The sequence below is a fragment of the Cucurbita pepo genome, chromosome LG12, assembly GCF_002806865.2.
Source record: "Cucurbita pepo subsp. pepo cultivar mu-cu-16 chromosome LG12, ASM280686v2, whole genome shotgun sequence".
Taxonomy (NCBI): domain Eukaryota; kingdom Viridiplantae; phylum Streptophyta; class Magnoliopsida; order Cucurbitales; family Cucurbitaceae; genus Cucurbita; species Cucurbita pepo.
Window position 1 is genome coordinate 6,790,508 of NC_036649.1, and position 21,249 is coordinate 6,811,756.

Below are 21,249 nucleotides of genomic sequence, written 5' to 3' on the forward strand. Positions count from 1 at the left end.
CTTAGTTTCAACCTACATACCTTTCAAGTAAAAACCCGTTAGGGTAAGAAAACTACTAAACATGTAATAGTAGCAGTCGTCGTAAGGGCGTTTAGGGTATTTAAAACTATAATACGTACTAAATTTAAACTTACCCAAAGTCAATCAAAGCTTATGACTTAGCCCACAATTTACTTTCAAAAACAAAAATACTTAATAGCAGACATGATATACTAATCAAAATGATTATAATGACAATAGCCCACAGAACCTCACCAACCAATTGGCGGTTTTGGAAGTCTTAAGCATACTACATGCGGCTTTAAGCTTAAGCTTCAAATTAAATCACTTTCCAATTAATTCCTTCCCTAATCTAAACTCTTTTGACTCCTCGGTACTAAAAAAACATGCAATGGGTCACAAACCAAAATGATAGGACAATGAACTTCCATAATGATATGATAGTGTCTGCTTTGAACATAAACTCTTGCAACTTGGCTTTTAACTTTTCCAAAAAATCTCGTATCAATGGAGATAATGTCTCTTACTTATACACCTATGATTTTCTCCTTATTTATCAACGTAAAACTCGAACAATCTTCAAACATAAAGGTCTAAGTGCAATTATATATATATATATATATATATATATATATATATATTTGGAAAGAGAAAAAACATATTTTATGTCTTAAGACTCCAACAGTTTCAAAATTTTAAGTATGAGATTTTGTACCTATGAAATTGATAGGCAGTGGAGAAGAAGGAAGCACTTTGCCTAGGAAAAAGCACGAGGGTAGAATCCTATCCTTTACCAGCATCAGCCGCTGCACCGGCTTGAAGCTTGCGTGCAACAATGTGAAAGTTTTGAAGCTCAATCTTCATTTTGGGTTGCTCAGCTGCTTCATAAACTGATAATAGGTCGAAAAACTCAAATCATTAATGTCAAAGAGGTTTAACTTTCAATCTTCCAAACCATTTCCTAACAATGACAAATGCAATGCTAAGAGTTAGAAAAGCACCAACATCGAATAGCCGTGACGATTTTGGCCTATTTAGATCAACTATTCTTCTCCTTACCCGGGTCCTTTGTCAACTGATCAGAAGAGTATGAAAGATCAAAGCTATCTCTGTTCACAAACAAAAATGTTAGATATTTGATAGACATCACTTAAAAGACTCAAAAGGCCTGGTTGGATTGACTTTTTAGGCGTTTAAAACAATGATTTTAAGCACTTAAAAAGTCAATCCAAATAGGCTACGACGATTGATGGGGACAAGAAACGAGCAACGGAACCATTGCCCCTCTCCCCCTGAAAAGATCTTTAGCCACCCCAACAGCAGGCCTGTACTGTGTTTCACCTACATTGTCAAGAGAGAAAAACAAAACGAAGTGTACAACAATATGGATGAATGTAATGCTTGAGATCAAAAGTAAGAGAAGGTCAGAGAACACCATGGCAATTGCAACATATAGAAAATTTACTTTAATCCGGTTTTCAGAATAACCGAAACGAACAGCAGCGTTGATCACAGTATAGATATAACACAATAAGTTAATTTATTTCAGTTATCAACTTGCATCTCTACTCGTATCAAACATAGATTAAATTAGACCTCAAGAAAGCATAAAAAAGTAAGAGATTACTTATCAAATGGCTTGCTGTAGAAAAGGAGACAAGTATAATCCATTACCGTTTCGAAACGCTGCAGAAACCCCCAAAGCCTCCAAATTATTCCATGTCATAACAAGGGAAAGTACCCATATTTTCCTCAACTGAAGTGCCATAGGCTGCCGAGGACATTATATGATTAGAATGTACACACAACACAACAAGTACACTGTATACCCAGAGCAGATAAGAGAAAAGGTAAGAATGTAAGAACCCTTCACATGAAGAGGACAATATCCTAGCGCTACCAGCAGACCATATCAGTGTAACAAAAAAGTGATATTGATATTGGCCAAAGAAAAGGGTATTATTAAGAACAAAGAACAGTTCCCATTTCCCAACAGTATATACAAATCAATTGGGTGCTTTCCAAGTTTCCAAAAGAATAAATGTTCTAATCAATCATACGGATGTCCTGTTATTAGCAGACATTAGATTCCTCAGCTCCATCAAATATTCGTCATTAGATATGTGAAGTGAATCACAAATATTTGAAACATGTGCTTCGTCTTCCCAACTTAAAGGTCCAGAAGCATACAATCTCCTAATAAAAGAATGAAATGCACTCAACTCTGACCTGTGGAATCTAGCTAATACTTCCTTATGGGAGCATGAATCTTCTTCCCCATGTCCCCTTCCTGTAGCTGATTCGGCATCGCTATGACAATCCACATCTTTACTACGACGAGCTACAGAAACAAATGGGTCCTTGAAAAAATCATCAGTGGACCTATTGCTGCCAACAGAAGATGCACAACTATCTGCCTGAATGTGGGTTGAGGTTACTGGAACAACGTTGCCCTCCCTCAAACCAGCACTGCCTGAAATGACTTCAACATTTTCAGTACGAAAGGTTGAGCTCAATCTAATCGTGTTCAGCTCTTGTGTTAAGTTCATATCATCCTTTATCCATGATGTGGGCAAACACCTAACATCTTTTTCAGTGACTTTCTTTGTTTGGACAGATAAATTGTGACTTAAGGATTGACTAGGCAATGGCCTCTTTCGACGACCAGGAAACGTCACCACTAGCTGTTGATCCTTGCTTTTCACCATGTTTGGCTTTGTTTGCTTATTTCTAGACAACGAACCCGAGCCTCCAATGGCCTGCCAAAGAAATAACATATGAAATGATGGTTCAATAATTGTTTCAAGTACAAAATATATTTCAGGAAACATGCAACGACTTCAGAATCCATAGTACAGAAACAAATTCAATATATTTGTAAACAAAGTAAAATAGGAACGATGGTTAACGGAACTTTGTCTGAACTTGTTAGAACATGTACCTTCCCTAGGAGAAACCACCGGCCATCATGCCAAGCCTGTCGCATTCTCAGGTTTGATTGCCTAACCAATACGTCTAATGGTGATCCGAGTAGTCTTACTATATAGCAATGAACACTAACGATCTTCATAATTTTTGCTTGCTTCCACGAGGAATTGTGGAAGGCTTCAGCTAGATCTCCAGCAGCCCAAACATTTGACCCTGCGACAGGAGGAGGACAGGGCCTAATCGCCCTCCTCGGTACCCTCTCCACTGCTTCCACCGAAGACAAAAATCTCACGCTATAAGAACGGCCATTACCAGAAATAATTTCAGCACAACTCCATGAACCACTCGAAACCTCCTTCTGGCTCAACACCTCAACTCGATCCCCCTTCCTTAGTCTCATACTTCAAATGATCCTAATTCTAAACGAATTGCAAATCTGTAAATATCAAAAATCGAAAACGTTTTTTACTCATTCAGCAAGACAAAAAGGAAAACAAAAAGTACAAATGGAACGAGATAGAACGGAAAACATAAAATAGTAGCAATCAACATATAGAGAGCATTATAACCATAATTTTCCAAATTTGAAAAAGCAGAACGAAACTGTAACCAGAGAATTGAAAACAACGTAGAAAAGCGACGGAATCAAAAGAAGTGAAATGCAGGATTGAAGTAAAAAGAAAGCTGAATTGGATTTGATTAAATGGAAGAAGGAAACAAAAACAAAACAACCAAAAACGAAGAAACGACGAAAGCGATCGATACCTCGAGAGAAGAATTAAGCGGAGTATTGACAATGCTCTGAATCTTGCCAAGGAATTCTTCAAATTGAGTGAAAAGCAAAAACTTGATTTTGATAGAGATTTTATGAGCAAGGAGTAATTCCAAACAAGTTTAAATTCCTAAAGCAATGGGGATATACGGTGGTAGGGACGGTCCCGAATATTTTGCTTTCTAATTTCCTTGGTCGCTTGCTTGCCTGCTCTGTGTTGGCGGCGAAAACCATTTGGGCCTCTCTCGTTCCACTTTCATCTGGGCCGGCCCAATTTCTCCTTAAATTTCTAATATTTTAATATATATATATATATATTAAAATATCATTTTGGTCGGTTCAATTTGTTCATGTATTTTTAAATGAAAAAATCTAGTACAAATAAATATTATAGGAAAATTATTATTATTATCCAACCATTTTCTCTCTATTTTCGAATTCGAACGAGTTAGTAGCGTCTAGTTTGAGTTCTTTGATGTAGTTTTGGAAGGGCAATCTAGCACTCGAATACGGGGTCAAGGGCACCAATTTTCTCTATCCCGTTTCATCATTGATCCACATTATATGGAGTTTGATCCCTCTGCGCGTTCTTTCTTAGATCATATAGAGCTGGACTAAACTGCGTTTGGTTCCTTCTTGAGAGCCTCGTACTCATGGACTTGAACCTCGAGAAGCTTGGCTCGTGCTTGTTGGTTCTCCATGAGGAGCCTGATGAGGTCTTGATTCGCGCCTTGACCTTTAAATATGGATACTATGGTTACTTTGTTCAATCCGACACATTATCCAAAAGGTTAGTTTAAAAGGTCTCCTTATATCAACACACATTCATCAGCGATACGCCTATAGAGGAATGCATAGAGATGGAAGTCTCTTAAACGCTTCATTAATGTATAATCGTCTAAAAAGGTATATTTTAAAGATTATTAACTACTTTTGAAAGACCAAATAAACAAAAACTTCGAATTGGTAAACTTGTTTTGGCTAAAAGAATTGCATTGAAGTATAACATGATAGTTTACTTAATCACCTTGACCTTTAAATATGGACAGGTACAACATTGAAATGCAAAGGAAAACAAGATGAAATCAATAGGCAATTTCCAAATCATTCCACATTTCAAACCCTGCCGGTGACATTGACTATTGGCCTACAAGACAGTACATGATTCATCTCTCTTCATGGGGCTAAAACCTATATATGATCATATGGAAGCACAGACAAGTTTCAAATTTCCGCTGACCCCAAAGTGGCCACACCAAAATTCATGATTCAAGAGCTAACCTTGACAAGTGATAAGGGATTTAAGTTACCAGAAGTTGGAAGAAAGGTATAACTCACTTAGACAGCAAGCTTTTTTCTGAGACGAATCCTATTCACGACGTCGACTGGTAGAGCGTATGCTGGATCTATGGCTTTCAACGCTGGATATTCAAGAAGTGAAAGTCCTGCAATATTAATTGAAGTATAAATTAAAATACGATGTTATGAACATTAGCCAACAATAAAGGTTTGCAAGTTAACAAATTTTTGGTACTCTGCAATAGGAACACAAGATGCAGGAGATTGGCTGCTTAAGAAAGAAAGATGTACCTGCTATTCCAAAGTAAGTGTGATAGACATCAACAGCATCGTCTGGCCTATCTGAAATTCCTCCATTTTCTGTATCCTGCAATTTTCCAGTTACCAAGAACGATGTTATGGACTTATCGAGATTAGAAACAATACAAGCCATGTTAGGTGATGAAACAATTTGGCCGACGTAACCTGGCAGTCTAAGATGAACTTCACGAGCTTTTCCTTATTAATCCAGTGAACCCTGTCAATCATGATCAAGCTAGAAAGAACCCACCACGAGTAGCAAACCTGAAGCAACAAAACAAAATCTCTGAGTAGAAGTACAAAAGCAACTAATGGAAACAAACTTGGTAACAATGATCTTATCCCAAACCCACATCGGGAAGTTTTTCAGGGCGACCGTTAAGACCTCCAGACTTGACTTGCCGCTCGCACAACCACCAACCAAGAAGATCCTTGTCAATATGGTGAAGAGACCCCGTAAGAGCAAGAGCACCGACACAACAGAAAACTGTAGTTACAGCGATGCAGACTTTAGGCATTTGTATTGGATTAAAGAACCATGTAAACAATTGCTAGTTGAGCTTATGGCAACAGTATTTCGTAAATCAGAAACTTATTCTCACTCTGGAATACTTTAGTAGCAATTTAATCCGAATACTTCAGTTGCAATTTATTCACCATTGTAAAGTTTACAGACCAAAAGCAACATTGTGCTATCACCAACACTGATAGCATGTTATGCGCCATCTCACTTTGTAAATTGATACTTTTTAGACGCAAGTTTAGAGAACTTGAAACATGAAGGAAGAAATGGCTAACATACTTTGCCCAGAATGCGACTCTCCACCAGGTATGCATCCGAAACCACCATCCATATTTTTGCAACTAACGATGAAGTTCACAGCCTTCTCAACATTGATTTTATCCAATTGATGTAACAATGATAGACATAAAATTGCAATATATGAAAATCTGAAAGGAGAAAACAAAAATTGAAGCCATAAGTATTCTATGAAAGGTAACTTGTGACATCGTACCAAGCATTGATTCCTTAAAAACGGTATAATAAAGAAATGAGTAAAGAGTGAGAGAATACCTTGAATCAACTTCACCCCAAATATCCCCTGAAAAGGAGCCATCTTCATTTTGAAGGCCAACAACATCTAGTGTATGGTTAAGTGTAACAAGAGATCTTGGCCCTCATGGAGGGTTAACTAGCCTTAATTCTGACACCTTACAGAACTCGTCATCTTTTGTGCTTAACCCTCTTACCCTCAATGGTCCAATCAAGCAGGCAGAAGGAGATTTGAATCACATTCTTCGTACTTGTCCCTTTGCAGTCAAGATTTATTGGATGTTTTGAAAGATTTAGTATTTCGATGACTTTGTTTGGCTGCCATACTATGATGGAGAAAGTGGCTTTATACCCTCCTTTTTAAGCCGGAGGATGTAATACTTGGGCAGGCCAATTTTTTTGCATGCCTTAGGCATATCTAGCGGGAAATACAGGGAATATTTTTAAGGGTTAGAGGGCTCTTGGGAAGATGTTTGAAAAATGGCACATTTTAATGCCTCTTTTTCGCTCTATCTTATGAAGACTTTGTAATTTTCCTTTTTCCCTGTTCAAAAGATTGAAGTCATTTCTTGTCTTTTGGCTACTACTTTTCGTGAGCTGGTCTCTGTTTTGTAAGGCGTTTTATTCTGTCATTCGTCTTAATGGAAGTGATTTTTCTCAGGAAAATGATTTATAGGGTAGGATCAAGCGCATCTAATTTTCATTGGTTCTATAGGTTAAAATTCCAGAACTCCCTCTTCCCTTGCTTTGATTGTTCTGAGTAATAGATGGTTTAGTTAAGGAGAGTAATTTTCAATTGATATGCGCCAATAGCTAAAAAAGAAGCTAGGTCTTGTGATTAAATGCTGTTAAGGCTATCATTTGGAACTCAAGAAGTGTGGGATTAAACTCCACTAATCAAGTCAAATTAGGGTAGATCGTCTTCTAACTCTTAAAGGAATGTTTTTACCTGTTTTTTATATCAACGAAAAAGTGTTTTTTTCTTTCAAAAGAAAAGTATAGGTCGAAAGATCCATAAAAATAAGCTCTCCCCAACTATTTAATAAGTGAATACTTATGAGGAATATACAGTTGGGACTACTGTTACCCCCAAAGGGTTTCAAATGCCCACCCCAAAAGGGTTTCAAATGCCCATCAAGGATTCATGTAAGCAACCAAAAACTAGACGTTGAATTAAACGGGAAGAAGAACATTTTCAAAAGGATACAATCTGTCACCTTATCAGCATCTAAAACATCCAACTTGTCAAAAAGTGCTAAGACTTGCACAGCACTAAGGGTGTAAAGTATGTGCGGATCATGTCCAACATTGCCAGCAAAACCACCTGCACAACTTCTCTGCCTTCATTATCAATTACTCGATGCGCACATAACACTGAGTAATTACATTGATTCAGATAAGAATCAGGCAAACAATCCTCAGTCCAACGTTGTGAGAATGTAATTGAATAGCCACTTCGTTCAAGACAAACATTCAACAAAAAGCACAACTTAAGNTTGGAGAACTTACCAGACTGGTGTTGGCATGACATGACCCAGGAAATAACCTCATCAGCGTCTACAATGTCGAGCTTTCCAAGAATATCCAGTGCAGTCAGCCCCCAGTATGCACCATTCATTCTTAGATGTTCCATCACCACGGATTGAAAATCATCCTTTCTCTGGACACAAAACGATCAAAGATGTGGGCAACTAAAGTAACATTTGGGAGTGACTTTGAAATTGTTAAAATCATTTTTAACAGATTCAAAACAATTCCACGCGTATGAAAATCGATTGAATGATTGAAGACATGTTTCATGGCGATTTTGAACACAACAACGGTGATTTTAGCCATTTCNACACAACAACGGTGTAAAATCACTAAAATACATGAGATCCATGAATGGAAAACGCACCTTTTCAACGGATAGTATGTATTTAACATGCTTCTCAGTCGCCAGTTCCCCCATCTGTCAAGTCCTGGTCTAATTAGCTATTATTTCATGGAAATCGATGCTAACAAAATAAAACTCAACAAACATAACGAACACCGAAATTTTGTAACGATCAATAAATGGTCAATATACAGAATCTGATGAACAGCGAAAAAACAACAATTGGGCAAGAACTAAAGTGTATATTTCCTACTTAAACCAGAGGGAATTCGACTTAAACCTTCAATTCACTCGGCTACGAAAGAACTAACCCGTATAAAAATTTGAACGATAACGACGAACAGGGAAATTATAATCTCAATAACAGAGTAATCAATTTTCAAGCAATAATGAAATCAAGTGATAGAACGAGATTAAAACCTGGTCGGAGCTCCAGCTAAAGGGATGCAAAAATGAACACAGAAGAGAGAACGCGAGAGAGCAGGAGTGACAATAAAGCCACACAAAGAAGCAATGGCGCAATCACCAATGACCAAGCACGACGGAAATGGGAGCGAGGGCGAAATCGTTGAGAGAGAAAACGGGGCTAGGTCTGTACGGAGCGAGAGAGAGAGAGAGAGAGAGAATTAGATCGATGACTGAAATTGACTCTTCAAAGTTTTTTTTTTTCACTAAAAAATTCCACTTATTTACAAATGGAAATTTCAATATATATATATATATTTTTTCTTTGAATGAATAAATATAAAATGATATTTTAACTTAAATATTTTTAAAATATTAAAAAACTATATATCTTAGTTTTTTAAATTATGAGTAAGAAATGGTTAATTAAATATAAAACTTATGAACGAAAATTAATTATTATAAATTTTCTCTCTTAGTTTTAAATTACATTTTACTTGCATTTATTATTATTGGATAATAGGAGCTAGCAAAGACAAAGGATGTTCTTATTGGAATACAGACCACCAAACACCACCTCCAACAAAAAGGGAGGGAAATGTTACACAACACAACACAACACAACAACAAACCATGCAGACCAACAACAGAATTACGAATTAGCCCCTGCGATAAGTGGTGGTGTCACTCCCAGTCCCCTCCTTGCCCACGTCATCATCGTGGGCCATACCAAAAGTGCTTTTCACAGCTTCCGCCGCTCCTTGGGCCATACTCTTCACTTTCTCACCCGTCTGCTCCAGTATCCCTCCGGTCGTCTCCTTTCCAGATTGGGCCTTCTCTCGGGCCGCTTGGGCCTTATCCGACATGTAGCTTCCTGTCTGATCTTTGGACTCTTTGGCCCATTCTTTTGTCGACTCCGCTGCTCCATGGGCCTTGTCCTTTGCCGCCTGCCCCGTCTCGTACGTCTTCTCCTTCGCTTCTCGGGCCTTGTCCCCCATTGTACCCATCGCCTGACTAGTCTTCTCCTAAAATAATAATAATAATTAATTTAGAGAATAATTCATTTTTAAATAAATAAATAAATAAATAAATAAAATACCTCAGCTCGGCCCTTGGTTTCACCAGCCTTGTAGCTCTGATTGTGGGATGCCATTGTTTAGAATTAGATCTGTTTCTTTTGTGAGTAATATGGGATGAATCAAATCCAGCTTATTTATAAGCTTCCCGGAGCTACCAAATGGATTGACACGAGTCCACGGAAGTGACACGTGTAGGGCTTACGTGCCCTCTCCTGGGATGCTGCTCCACTGTTCTCACAGACTTTGGCCGCACCAAATCGATGACTCAGCCTATCTTCTCTTGCCACGTGTTTGCTCCTGCTTCCGTCGGTGCATGTTCAAATCTATATAAAAATAGAGTGTTATTTTCATTCTTTTACCTTTGTTAGAAATCACGACTCTTCATAATTGTATCATATTGTCCACTTTGAACATAAGCGCTCTCACGGCTTTGCTTCGAAAAGGCTTCACGCCAATGGAGAGTGTATTCTTTGATTATAAAGATTGAAAATACGACTAATGTGTCGGAAAGGAAATGACCGGTATAACTGAAAATCTTCGTGTTACCGATTCAAATATGCTATGAAAATAAATAAATATAATGTGTCGGAAAGGAAATGGCCGGTATTGCTCAAATGGTAGAGCAGAGAACTGAAAATCTTCGTCTCACCGGTTCAAATCTGCTATTGAAAATAAATAAATCTAATGTGTCGGAAAGGAAACGATCTATGATCATTTCCTAAATTAGCCGATGTGGGACTTTCATCATCCAATACATCTAACATTTCGTTCTATCTACCTCTTACAAATAAAAATTAGGTCATATTAAACTTTTTTTATTTATTTATTTATATTGAGTTTAATTTTTAAATTCGAAAAAATTAGTTTGATAGTTATAATTAATCTATTAATCTAATTCTACCGTACTTTTTAAAAGATTAAAAATATTTTACGTTTGTAACTAATGTTAGTAATGCAATCGGGTAAATATTTGATTTTTAAATTCGATAACATTTTAGTTATTAATTTATTATTTTATTCGAATAATTAAAAAAGAACTCAACCATTCAAATCAAACCATTTCGAGGTGGGCTAGGTTGAAAACTTTATTTAGTTGTTCGAGTCATCAACTGGATGAATTCTAAATTTGAAGTTGGTTGAAAAGATTTTTTCAACTCGACCCAACCGGCCAATTTTCAACAACACCCAAAACCCCACCAATTTTCATTCGACCAATAGTCACGTACCATGAATTAGTATATATAAACGTTGAAATAGTCCATTCCAACCCCAAAAATGTCGCACAACAAACAGGCTAAGTGCAAGGCAATGCACAAAAACAGGCGAAGTCCCAACCATTTCAAAGCGCTATATAATCTCCGGCTTTAATCACCTTTCAATGCATCAATTCCCACGTCTATTTTCCCAAAAACACCAAGAAAAACATAAAAATTTAGAGAAATGGCAAGCCAACAGGATTTGAGCTGCAAGGCTGGGGAGACTGTTGGACAAGCTCAGGTAAAGAAGGATGAGGTTATGAGCCAAGCAACATCCACCCAGGATGCCCAATCCGCCGCCCAAACTGCCACCGACCTGAAGGACCAAGCTGCCAGCTTCCTCCAACAGGCAATTACTTGTCATTTTCACTACTTTCACTGACAAGAATGGCTGTGTTTTTTTTTTAATTTGTCGTGTGTTTGTGTAGACTGGAGAGCAAGTGAAGAGCATGGCACAAGGAGCAGCTGAGGCAGTGAAGAACACACTTGGGATGAAGACTGACACTGATACCACCACCTCACCCAACGACAATCCTTCCCCTACAATTTAATTTCTTGAATTAAGTTCATTTTGTATAAATAATTTAAAGGAAGAGAGTGATGTATTGTCCCCTTCCTTTTCCTAATTAATTTCTTTCTTTATTGATTTGTTATGGTCGCACGTTCTAGTTTTGGTACAATCTCTATTCAATATTATTAAAATCGAAAAAGAAATTGAATATCCCATAATCTAAAAGAAATTTTATTGAATGAATTAATGAAAATTAAATAATAAAGCAAAAAATAATGCAATAATTATGGAATAAATGCAATGATTATTGGAGCTTGAATTGGACAAATAGAAGATTCAAACCCGACAAACTAAGGGCTTTGGATTAGATAGATGGCCTAGGTGCCAAAGTGCCCGTGGGGCCATCTATTTTACCCAAGGTGTGCAATTTGCATACCCACCACCCGGGCACTTTGGTGAGATCACCCGACACGAGTCTATAAGAACTAAATCGGATAGACGATATGCAATAGGTCAAAGTGGACAATTACAAATAGTATCAAAGCTAGACATCGACCAGTATGTTAGAGGCCCACAAGGTGGAAACCTCTCTCTATATGTTGGGCCTTCCTACAAAGTTCTAAAATATTTTCAGGTTCTGAAATTTCTTTCTTCCCTCACGGTAGTATCTCTCGGATTAAATTAATTCGTAGATGTTATCTTTGTTTGACCGAATAAAATGAGGTATCTGAGAGCAGAAATTCTCAGTAGGAAAGAACTAGGTGTTGATTCACCTGGGTTTGTCCATGACGCTTTGGGGCGGTGCCCCATATCCCTACAAGCCCTGATACTGAATCGACTTTAGACTAGCTTTACATTACAAAATACCCATCGGAGAGTTCGATGGAAGAACCCAAAGATGTGTTCAGCTTGATTTGTTGGTTCACTTCGTCATCTTATGATTTGAAATTCGATTCCGTTCACATAAACAACTACGTTCTTGCTTGGTGAGTCCCTTCGTTTGCCTATCTTTGAAGATCACGAATCAGGGAAAACTGACAATATCTACTAACGGTGGTGATTATGATTATGCCATGAAGACAAAGCTGACAATATCTACTAACGGTGGTGATTATGATTATGCCATGAAGTGGGGACGGCCTGACAAGTATCCGAGTGGGCACCTATAATTTATTCCTCATTTAAAGCACAATTATAAAAGCAAACGATCCCCCAAAATTCAGCATTGAACGAACGAGAAAGGGTTAGAGAAGAACAAAAGCTCGACACGTCTGGTTAGGCCCAACTGTTCACCTAAACAAAACGTTTAGAATTTCGGGTTTCTTTTTTAACGGATTTTCGTCGAATTTCTCTTCCAAATCCCGTTTTGTTCACAGTATCTTTTCTTATCTTGGGATCTTGAACACCACCAAAATTCTCGCCCCTTTTTGTAGCCGTCTCAGGAGGAATCAACACAGTTTTTTTTTCTTATTTATAATCTTTTTGTTCTTGCAGTGTTGGCCCATACTCTGAACTCCTCTGCCCATCGTTCTTGGAGCTTTTGTACTCTGTAATGGCGTCCTGTAAGTGTTTCTTTCTGCCATTCATGGTTCTTTTTAGTTTTGTTTTATTTACTAGTCTCGCGCATGGGTTATCTGTGTTGAGTTTTGTTCTGATTCTTTTCTTGGTAATGATGAAGCGATAATTCTTGAATTCTTTCAAAATCATGCTATGATGATGGATTTTAATGAATGTATATGATTTCGAAGTTCTTTTCTGTATTCCGCACTTAACCCGAGGGTTTGAGTTTCAATGATATGAATGGGGGATGAGAATGAGAATGAGAATGATCGAATCTTCTTGATATACAAATTTAAGTATAAAGATTGGGATGAGATTCTTAGGGATGAGATTCTTACTTCGTTTTCTTTTATTATGATCATAATTATAGTTTCTCTGCTGCTGTTGTTGCTGTGCTCCTCGTATTGCAGGCAGCTTGAGAACTGCAGACTTTAAAGTCTTCAGGTTGGATGTTTGTAGGGGAAGAGTCTCTACTTTGCCATCTTGTAGCTTAAGAAATTGGAGCAGGACACCGCAGCGATATTCGAGTTTGATAATATCATGTTCGTCTCGAAGAGATTTGCGTGCTTGTTGTAATGCATCGCCTGAGACCCGGAGTATGTGTTTATGTTACTTGTAATCTTTTCTTGAAGCCCAACATTATGTAATTGTTGTCAAAAGTCAGTTTTTTTTGTTAGATTCCACATCGGTTGGAGAGGGGAACGAAGCATTCTTTATAAGGGTGTGGAAACCTCTCCTTAGTAGACGCGTTTTAAAACCTTGAGAGGAAGCCCGGGAGAAAGCCCAAAGAGGACAAGATCTACTAGTGGTGGGCTTGGATTGTCACATTCTTGTTTTTCGTCTTACAACGGGTTTTCTTTTTCTTTTGAATTGAAAGTACATTAGGAATTTTACATGAACAAATTGGTAAGCTGGTGTGATTGGATTAGGATTGGGCAGAGCTTTTGAAAAGTGAACTAGACTTCTTGAGTCTACTTTTTAAAGCCAATTTCCATTGAATGTTAAAGGTTTGGTTATTCATGTACACCTTTTAAGGCATATACATTTTTGCATTCTCAAAATTTCGGGAGGTTGTCAATCTCTGTAGCTTTCGTTCAACTTACGCCATTGGAAGTTACATGATGTACTTAATGCTCACCATTTTGTCAAAACTCTTGTGAGATCCCATATCGGTTGGAGAGGGGAACAAAACATTCCTTATAAGGGTGTAGAAACTTCTCCCTACACCCTAGCAGACGCGTTTTAAAGCCTTGAGGAAAAGCCCAAAGAGGACAATATATGTTAGCAGTGAGCTTGGTTAGTTATAAATGGTATCAGAGTCAGTCATTGGGAGGTGTGCCAACGAGAATGCTGGACTTCCAAGGGGGTAGATTGTAAGATCTCACGTCAGTTGGAGAGGGGAACAAAACATTCCTTATAAGGGTATGGAAACCTCTCCCTAGCATACACGTTTTAAAACCTTGAGGGAAAGCCTAGAAGGAAAAGTCCAAAGAGGACAATATCTGCTAGCGGCGGGCTTGGGTAGTTACAAATGGTATTAGAGATAGTCATTGGATGGTGTGCTAGCGAGAATGTTGGACCTCCAAGGGGGATGGATTATGAGATCTCACGTCAGTTGGAGAGAGGAAGGAAATGTGGAAACCTCTCTCTAGCAGACGCGTTTTAAAACCAGGGAAAACCTAGAAGGAAGAATCCAAAGAAGACAATATTTGCTAGCGGTGGGTTTGAGCTGTTACAACTATGGACATCATTATTACTATATTTTGTTTCCTAAACCCTGTTGGAATGTTAGACTCTCTGATTTGCATGTCTCATTGACTTTGTACAGCCATAACCGGATCAGAAACAGGTTCTGAAGAAACAAAACCTTCCAGTTCGGCCAGCCAACTTATCCCAAATTTGCAGGAGGTAAACTTGGCGTTCTTTTATGAGTTAAAAGTTTAGTCAATAAGTAGACTGGAGCTTTTTGCTTGTTCTCTACTGGTTGGGAAGAGGAAATATAAGGGTGATGGCTGCGACAGAAAGTCGATTAGTGTGATGGAAAATCTTCGATATTAGACGGATCAGCATATGTGTAGCTTTATACGTTTATCGAGCATTGGATTCTCATGTATATTGTGGCTTGAAATTGGGAAAATAAACATTTTCAACAAGCTTTTACTTTCTTCCATGCTTTGTTGGATTTGTATGATGATGTTTTCGTACTGAAATCGCTCGTTTATTCGAAGTAACCTTGTCGTTTGGGAATCTTAACATACTTTTCATTCGAGTATGCAGGTGGAAACCCTGCTCACAAACATATGTGACACATCTTCGATTGCAGAGTTTGAATTGAAAGTATGTAGTGTTGCACTGTTTTTAACTATTTGAACTTCGATTGCTCTTTGTCTCAAATACTTTCCTTCTACTTCTGCAATCAGCTCAAAGGATTCAAGTTGCAGATAGTGAGGGATTTAAAAAGCGAAAATGTACCTCTTCCTCCAGTTCCAGAACCAGCTCCAGCTCCTGATATTCAAAGTACAAGTTCTATACAATCGGATTCAAACGGTATGGTTAAAACAACATCATTGGCTTTATTCAAACCAGAACCTGTTTCTTCTTCGTCTCCGGAGGGGATCTCCAGATTTGTAGAGAAAGCTAGAGATGAAGGCCTAGCAATACTTTCATCTCCTAAAGTAAGCATACAACGTTTTTTGTTTATTTTCTTCTTGCCTAAGTCATGGATGGTGAGTGAGGTGAGATTTGAATGCAGGTTGGGTTTTTTAGGCGGTGTCGAACCATAAAAGGCAAGCTTGCTCCGCCGTCGTGTAAAGAGGTATGTTGAATCCACACGCCGGTTAGTTCATAGGTTATATTGCGTTCTTTTTAGCTACTTCTGGTCTGCTGCATTTTGATCTTCCCATTTGCTTTTAGCATTAGACATGTTTATTGCCGTGATGAAATAAGATCCTACATCGGTTGGAGAGGGGAATGGAACGTTCCTTATAAGGGTGTGGAAATCTCTCTCTAGTAGACGCGTTTTAAAACTGTGTAGAAATATTTATGACTTGGGCTGTTACAAATGGTATCAGAGCTAGACACCGAGCGGTATGTTAGTAAGGGCGTTGGGCCCTCAAGGGGGGTGGATTGTAAGATTCCACATCGGTTGGAGAGTGGAACAAAGCATTCCTTATAAAGGTGTGGAAACCTCTCCCTAATAGACGCGTTTTAAAAACTTCAAGGAGAAACTCGAAAGAGAAAATTTAAAGGGGACAATATCTGCTAGCGGTTGGCTTGGACTGTTACACCAAACTTCACTAACATTGATTCACTAAACAGAACCAGGTTGTAAAAGAGGGTCAAGTGCTTTGTTTCATTGATCAGTTAAGTGCCGAGATCCCTATTGAGGTTCGAGTCTCGTCTTTAAACTTCATTAGTCAGTACTGAACTGATCGTATTCACATAAAGCTCTCACTGTTCTTGCACATTGTTTCTTCGTTTCATTTTGCAGTCGGACATATCTGGAGAAGTCGTGAAGATACTGCGCAAGGATGGCGGTAAGTCGGTTTTCGACGTTTTTCTTCTTCTACGCTTCAATACGCTGTAGTTTGATGAACAATGGCTTAGCAATTCACCATTTTCATGACAGAGCCTGTTGGATATGGTGATGCTCTTATTGCAATTCTGCCTTCATTTCCTGGGATAAAGAAGCTTCAGTAGATTGCTCCAAATCAAATCAATACTCTCTTAGATTCTATGCCTCTAGATTGCTTATACATTCCATTCCATCTCTCTCATCTCAATAAACAAATTTCTGCATTGAACTTTTAGGATTAGCCGTTGAACTTGTAGGAATTTCTATTACGTTCATAAAATTTTTTACTTTCAATTTTTTTTCTTTTACATGTAGTAAATGTTTGAGCTTTATCGTTCATCGGTTCTTAAAATTTTCATTTTGTATCACTTAATTTTTCGGTTTTGTGTTTAATATGTCATTGACTTAAAAATTTGCTAACCTAATGTAACAATCCAAGTCTACGATATTGTCTGCTTTGGTCCGTTATGTATCGTTGTCAGTCTCACGGTTTTAAAACGTATTTACTAGGGTGTGTGTTTACACCCTTGTAAGAAATGTTTCGTTTTCCTCTCTAACCAATATGAAATTTTACAATCTACTCTCTTGAGAGCTTAGCGTCCTTGTTGGCTCATTATCCGATCTTGACTTTAATACCATTTATAATAGCCCAAATCGTGAAAATGACGATGATATGTAATGAGCTAAAACATACCTGGGTTGTTACTTTGTAGCCAAAATTGAAAATTTTCATTGTTTTTTAAATTGGAGTAAATGTTTTTTGGTAATAAATAAATATCATAAATATTTTTATTTAATCTGTATTAAAATTAATTTTCAGAATATGGAAATGAAAAAAATAATAATAAAACAGTTCAAAAATTCGACCGGGAAACAAGTCGGGAAAGGGAAAAAAACCCCAAACCGAAGCAGCGAGGCGACCGTGATTTATGATCGGGACTCCACCGTTGAATCTCACGACGGAGTCCATTGCATCTTCTCCGCTGAGTTTTCCAATGGACGGCTAGGGTTTCGGTCTCGTATTTCTCCCACCTACATTGTAAATATTGTATTGTTATACCTGTCGATAAATTGGATATGTCGTTTGCCATTTCAAATTTCATCGGTTTCTTCCAAATTTGTGGACTTAGGTTTGCTCTTCTGGAAGTTCTTTCCACAATGTAGTTGATTACTGGACAATATTTCATCAGGTATCTCCCGAATTTTTTTTTTTATTCTTTTGCGTCAAATTTGGTCTCCTCGACTACTTAACTGCATGTGACAATTCTCGATTCTCTTGCGATGTGAAGATTTTGACAATGCACAGAGATTTAAGCGAATCTTGCAATTGTAACTTTTCGGAAAAGAAATATTGCTTGGAATTCTACTGATTTTCCGTTCGAAGAACTTGAAACTTGAAATTGGACGATTTGGCCCTTGAGATGAGTGCTACTTATCGTTTTAACGAAATTACTCCTCCGGTCCCAGAGGCTCGTGGCGATTCGTCGGCTTTGCCTCCTCCACATTCGGATAGTGGACTCCAACAACGTACGATGCCTTCAAAATCTGGGATTCCACCATCGAACAATCGGAACATTGGGTATGACCATGAGTTGGGGTGTATGTCTACACCTGCTTTGAATGATACTCATAGAAGGTTACCTTCCTTGCGAGGAATTGGATTTCATGAAGGTCCATTGTCAGGGCGTTCGAATGAAATGAAAGTATGCAGACAGTTCCAACGCCGGAGGAAATGTGCATATGGGGATCAGTGTCGTTACCTTCATGAAATTCCTGAGAAAACTAGAGCTTTTGGCTCCTCCACCCAGAATTATGAGGTTAGAATAGTAGATTCTGGTCATGTTATGAATCGAAGACGTGGGTTGGATCAATTGGAAGAAGTCAGATCAAAAGTACAAACAGAGATTGTTGTAGGCGGTGAGATTCCAAAGCCTGTAAGATGCAAAACAAGGCTCTGTTACCCCTTGCAGACGACTGGTAGCTGCCCATATGGGTCGGTTTGTCGCTTTGCCCATGAAGAAGCAGGTATTTTGAGATTCCTCTTTCCTTTCCATTACCCATGCTATTGTTGAGGATTGTAGTAGATATTAACATGGTATCCGTAGATATTAACGTGGTACGAGAGCTATGTTCTTAATTTAGCCATGTCAATAAAATTCTCAAATGTCGAACTAAGACGTTGTAAGTCTCGAAGGAGTAGTAAAAAAGTGATTTAAGTGTCAAACAAAGGGGGTACTTTATTCGAGGGCTCTAGAGAAAAGAGTCGAACCTCAATTAAGAGGAGGCTGTTCGAGGGCTCCATAGGTCTCAGGGAGACTCCATGGCATACTTTGTTCGAGGGAGGAATTATTGAGGATTGTTGGACGGGAGTCCCACATGGACTAATTAAGGGGATGATCATGAGTTTATAAGTAAGGAATACATCTTCATTGGTACGAGGCCTTCTGGGAAAACTAAAAACTTTCCCAAAACAAAGTCACGAGAGCTCATGCTCAAAGTGGACAAAATCGTACCACTGTAGAGGTTCATGATTCTTGATAACTATATGATTTCAAGTGACTTGCAGCTCTCCGAGCAAGAATGAATGTCTCAGTGCATATAAAATCTATTTTCTTTTGCCATTTACTTTATTAAGAGAAATTTTATGATATAAATAACCTTGGGTTGATTCAAATGATCCCCTCGTAANGGGGGGGGGGGGGGGGGGGGGGGTCAATTTTTAAGCGTTGATTAGATATTGTTCCTGAGAAGCACGAAAACACTAAACATGATTGCTTAACCATATGCATAATCGACATTGCAACACTGCTTGAATCGTTTTTAAATCAAAAGTTGGTGGTTGTCAAATTACAGGCATTGATATTGTCCTTGTGTTCTTTGTTTTTGGAGAAAATAGAACTACAAAAGCTTGAGCCCTTCATTGCATCACAACGTGGGAGCGTATCTGATGCCTCTGCAACAACTTCTGCCGCTACCCAAGCTGAATTTGGAACCGTCTGTAAGAACGAAGAGCCAAGAATGAAGCAATTCTTTAAATCAAAGAAGTCTAAGAGGTTGATTGCCATTTATGCGGACTGGCTCGAAGATTGAGTTACCCACAACAAAGATTTCACCAAATACCGAGGCTTTTAAATGAAGGTTCTTCCATAACTTCTTAATTTCTTATCCACATTGAATTTAGGATATCATTCTTACCAAGAATATGAATTTTTTTTTTTACTTTTTGTCAGAGATGCATGTAGGAAGATCTGAATTCATGATAATAGTTCATTTTTAATTTTCTTTCGGTTTCTTTATACTCGTGTTAGCTACTTAAAAACATGTTTTCGCAATTCTACTGGATACATAGGATTACATTTAGAATAAATTCTAATTTATATCTTACATAACTTTTGAATTTGTTTAGAACCGTGCTGGTGAAAGTTTAAAGATTAAATAGACATGAATCGTGTAGGAAAACAAAGAATTGTGAGTGTGCCATTCCCATGAAACCTTGGGGATTCATCTGCGTTTGGACTTCTTCTTCCATGAAGGGTTGCCTTGAGCTTTGACACAGCGAACTATCCTCCTCACATCCTTCCTAACAGACAGGAAAGCCAAAAGCACAGCAAGAAACATGGTGGGGTAGATACGGCTATATTGCTTATTATGATTGTAATACGAAGATTTCCTCCAAACAATACCCCACATAGCAACAAGGCAACCAAACAGACTCATCCGCCCACTCCCAGGCCTAACCATCCCCATCATAGCTCCTCCCACCGCCAAATAACTCCCAGCAATAACCTGCTTCACCTCAACATCACCAAAAACTCACCATTTTAAAGAGAAGAAAACAAAGTAAACATTGTAATATACCTCCAGGCGGTGGAGATCCGACGTGAATGGAGAAGCTGGTGGTGTTTTCATGCGGATAAACTTGTATATCTTTGGCAAACTTCTGAATTCTGGAATGGGTTTGTTCTTAAATATGGCCTTCGCAATGGCTCCTGGATAGAGGAGTAGCTCCACGACAGGTGGAGGAAAGACCTGGCTTGATAGCAGCTGGGAACATGTCAATTCCAGTGGCGTCGTGCACGATGGCGGCGACGACGACGACGACAATGATGATCCTCTGCATGGAACCCTGTCCTCCGACAACATTGCTGGTTAGATCCATGCATTGTTTGGACGGAAAAGAGATGGAAAGTTTACCTGAAAAGAGGAACTTGGGTGAAAATGAGAAGAAAATATAGAGAAGAGGCTGTCCGAGATATGGTGGTCGCCCATTTCTTGGAAGAAGCCATGCCAGCAATGAAATGCGTCTCCGGTCTGTTGGTCGCTATTGAAAAGACACATTCGAGTTTCAACGATCGAACAAAGAACAAGGAATGGCAGTTTCATGCTTTAAATATGGACCTCACACTTGTATTTATTTATTTATGTGCTAGCCCAACGGATCGAATTGGGCCTGCGAATCGAATGAAAGTGAAATGACTAGAGTTTGTGCACTTGTGAGATCTAACGTGAAAGTCTCTCTTTAGTAGACATGTTTAAAATTGTGAGGCTAACAATATCTACGGGCGGTGGGCTTGAGTTGTTACAAATGATATTAGAGCTAGTTGTCTCGGTTAGAGTAGGGCCTGATATTAGAGT

At 38.4% G+C, this 21,249-nt stretch overlaps 7 protein-coding genes across 18 annotated transcripts; 3 read left to right on the forward strand and 4 right to left on the reverse strand.

The window, feature by feature from the left end:
• Positions 1–648: 648 nt before the first annotated feature.
• Positions 649–3,953, reverse strand: LOC111807269. 5 transcript variants are annotated; one of them, XM_023692920.1, is made up of 6 exons: positions 3,694–3,953; positions 2,942–3,364; positions 2,230–2,759; positions 1,675–1,771; positions 1,006–1,341; positions 650–890 (listed from the first exon to the last, which is right to left on the reverse strand). In XM_023692920.1, exons 2-4 carry the CDS (start codon positions 3,326–3,328, stop codon positions 1,753–1,755), a joined length of 936 nt encoding a protein of 311 aa, XP_023548688.1. In that variant the 5' UTR covers positions 3,329–3,364; positions 3,694–3,953; the 3' UTR covers positions 650–890; positions 1,006–1,341; positions 1,675–1,752. The 5 variants fall into 5 exon arrangements, with proteins under 5 accessions (XP_023548687.1, XP_023548688.1, XP_023548686.1 ...); XM_023692919.1 differs by having other exon boundaries at positions 649–890; positions 1,002–1,771; XM_023692918.1 differs by having other exon boundaries at positions 1,006–1,771.
• A 722-nt stretch (positions 3,954–4,675) lies between these two features.
• On the reverse strand, positions 4,676–8,892 carry LOC111807270 (geranylgeranyl transferase type-2 subunit beta 1-like). Of its 2 annotated transcripts, XR_002816938.1 has the most exons (11): positions 8,650–8,892; positions 8,251–8,304; positions 7,863–8,013; positions 7,561–7,677; positions 6,375–6,441; positions 6,102–6,250; positions 5,653–5,786; positions 5,465–5,563; positions 5,291–5,366; positions 4,982–5,145; positions 4,676–4,891 (listed from the first exon to the last, which is right to left on the reverse strand). XR_002816938.1 is itself a non-coding variant. In XM_023692922.1 (10 exons), exons 2-10 carry the CDS (start codon positions 8,302–8,304, stop codon positions 5,039–5,041), a joined length of 954 nt encoding a protein of 317 aa, XP_023548690.1. In that variant the 5' UTR covers positions 8,650–8,892; the 3' UTR covers positions 4,676–5,038. The 2 variants fall into 2 exon arrangements, 1 of the variants encoding a protein (XP_023548690.1); XM_023692922.1 differs by having other exon boundaries at positions 4,676–5,145.
• Positions 8,893–9,161: 269 nt separating this feature from the next.
• On the reverse strand, positions 9,162–9,822 carry LOC111807274 (late embryogenesis abundant protein 7). Its single transcript, XM_023692932.1, has 2 exons — positions 9,734–9,822; positions 9,162–9,659 (listed from the first exon to the last, which is right to left on the reverse strand). Exons 1-2 carry the CDS (start codon positions 9,785–9,787, stop codon positions 9,294–9,296), a joined length of 420 nt encoding a protein of 139 aa, XP_023548700.1. The 5' UTR covers positions 9,788–9,822; the 3' UTR covers positions 9,162–9,293.
• A 1,331-nt stretch (positions 9,823–11,153) lies between these two features.
• LOC111807276 (late embryogenesis abundant protein 1-like) lies at positions 11,154–11,600 on the forward strand. Its single transcript, XM_023692934.1, has 2 exons — positions 11,154–11,318; positions 11,398–11,600. The coding sequence occupies exons 1-2, from the start codon at positions 11,154–11,156 to the stop codon at positions 11,518–11,520; spliced, it is 288 nt and encodes a 95-aa protein (XP_023548702.1). The 3' UTR covers positions 11,521–11,600.
• Positions 11,601–12,693: 1,093 nt separating this feature from the next.
• On the forward strand, positions 12,694–16,966 carry LOC111807271 (biotin carboxyl carrier protein of acetyl-CoA carboxylase-like). 2 transcript variants are annotated; one of them, XM_023692924.1, is made up of 10 exons: positions 12,694–12,754; positions 12,975–13,042; positions 13,451–13,636; positions 14,869–14,948; positions 15,318–15,377; positions 15,461–15,715; positions 15,793–15,855; positions 16,359–16,427; positions 16,531–16,576; positions 16,669–16,966. In XM_023692924.1, exons 2-10 carry the CDS (start codon positions 13,033–13,035, stop codon positions 16,737–16,739), a joined length of 840 nt encoding a protein of 279 aa, XP_023548692.1. In that variant the 5' UTR covers positions 12,694–12,754; positions 12,975–13,032; the 3' UTR covers positions 16,740–16,966. The 2 variants fall into 2 exon arrangements, with proteins under 2 accessions (XP_023548692.1, XP_023548691.1); XM_023692923.1 differs by having other exon boundaries at positions 12,738–12,754; positions 12,857–13,042.
• Positions 16,967–17,481: 515 nt separating this feature from the next.
• Positions 17,482–19,753, forward strand: LOC111807272 (zinc finger CCCH domain-containing protein 39-like). Of its 6 annotated transcripts, none has more exons than XM_023692926.1 (4): positions 17,482–17,653; positions 17,745–17,804; positions 17,904–18,639; positions 19,511–19,753. In XM_023692926.1, the coding sequence occupies exons 3-4, from the start codon at positions 18,036–18,038 to the stop codon at positions 19,702–19,704; spliced, it is 798 nt and encodes a 265-aa protein (XP_023548694.1). In that variant the 5' UTR covers positions 17,482–17,653; positions 17,745–17,804; positions 17,904–18,035; the 3' UTR covers positions 19,705–19,753. The 6 variants fall into 6 exon arrangements, with proteins under 6 accessions (XP_023548694.1, XP_023548696.1, XP_023548697.1 ...); XM_023692928.1 differs by having other exon boundaries at positions 17,501–17,653; positions 17,921–18,639; XM_023692929.1 differs by having other exon boundaries at positions 17,501–17,653; positions 18,082–18,639.
• A 351-nt stretch (positions 19,754–20,104) lies between these two features.
• LOC111807273 lies at positions 20,105–21,090 on the reverse strand. Its single transcript, XM_023692931.1, has 3 exons — positions 20,809–21,090; positions 20,473–20,740; positions 20,105–20,400 (listed from the first exon to the last, which is right to left on the reverse strand). Exons 1-3 carry the CDS (start codon positions 20,898–20,900, stop codon positions 20,116–20,118), a joined length of 645 nt encoding a protein of 214 aa, XP_023548699.1. The 5' UTR covers positions 20,901–21,090; the 3' UTR covers positions 20,105–20,115.
• Positions 21,091–21,249: the final 159 nt, after the last annotated feature.

What these genes read in the sequence shown, in the direction of transcription:
- LOC111807269 (XM_023692917.1), bottom strand. Translation starts at nt 3,328, where the DNA reads ATGAGACTAAGGAAGGGGGATCGAGTTGAGGTGTTGAGCCAGAAGGAG. An exon ending in GGTGGTTTCTCCTAGGGAAG is followed by an intron (nt 2,760 to 2,941) that starts GTACATGTTCTA and finishes TTTCTTTGGCAG; the next exon opens with GCCATTGGAGGCTCGGGTTC.
- LOC111807270 (XM_023692922.1), bottom strand. Translation starts at nt 8,304, where the DNA reads ATGGGGGAACTGGCGACTGAGAAGCATGTTAAATACATACTATCCGTT. An exon ending in TGCTGATAAGGTGACAGATT is followed by an intron (nt 6,442 to 7,560) that starts GTATCCTTTTGA and finishes ACCATACACTAG; the next exon opens with ATGTTGTTGGCCTTCAAAAT. An exon ending in AGTTCATCTTAGACTGCCAG is followed by an intron (nt 5,367 to 5,464) that starts GTTACGTCGGCC and finishes GGAAAATTGCAG; the next exon opens with GATACAGAAAATGGAGGAAT.
- LOC111807274 (XM_023692932.1), bottom strand. Translation starts at nt 9,787, where the DNA reads ATGGCATCCCACAATCAGAGCTACAAGGCTGGTGAAACCAAGGGCCGA. An exon ending in AAACCAAGGGCCGAGCTGAG is followed by an intron (nt 9,660 to 9,733) that starts GTATTTTATTTA and finishes TTATTATTTTAG; the next exon opens with GAGAAGACTAGTCAGGCGAT.
- LOC111807276 (XM_023692934.1), top strand. Translation starts at nt 11,154, where the DNA reads ATGGCAAGCCAACAGGATTTGAGCTGCAAGGCTGGGGAGACTGTTGGA. An exon ending in CTGCCAGCTTCCTCCAACAG is followed by an intron (nt 11,319 to 11,397) that starts GCAATTACTTGT and finishes GTGTTTGTGTAG; the next exon opens with ACTGGAGAGCAAGTGAAGAG.
- LOC111807271 (XM_023692924.1), top strand. An exon ending in TTGCAGAGTTTGAATTGAAA is followed by an intron (nt 15,378 to 15,460) that starts GTATGTAGTGTT and finishes TTCTGCAATCAG; the next exon opens with CTCAAAGGATTCAAGTTGCA. An exon ending in CTCCGCCGTCGTGTAAAGAG is followed by an intron (nt 15,856 to 16,358) that starts GTATGTTGAATC and finishes TTCACTAAACAG; the next exon opens with AACCAGGTTGTAAAAGAGGG.
- LOC111807272 (XM_023692926.1), top strand. Translation starts at nt 18,036, where the DNA reads ATGAGTGCTACTTATCGTTTTAACGAAATTACTCCTCCGGTCCCAGAG. An exon ending in CTTTGCCCATGAAGAAGCAG is followed by an intron (nt 18,640 to 19,510) that starts GTATTTTGAGAT and finishes TGGAGAAAATAG; the next exon opens with AACTACAAAAGCTTGAGCCC.
- LOC111807273 (XM_023692931.1), bottom strand. Translation starts at nt 20,900, where the DNA reads ATGGCTTCTTCCAAGAAATGGGCGACCACCATATCTCGGACAGCCTCT. An exon ending in ACCCAAGTTCCTCTTTTCAG is followed by an intron (nt 20,741 to 20,808) that starts GTAAACTTTCCA and finishes GTCGGAGGACAG; the next exon opens with GGTTCCATGCAGAGGATCAT. An exon ending in CGGATCTCCACCGCCTGGAG is followed by an intron (nt 20,401 to 20,472) that starts GTATATTACAAT and finishes GAGGTGAAGCAG; the next exon opens with GTTATTGCTGGGAGTTATTT.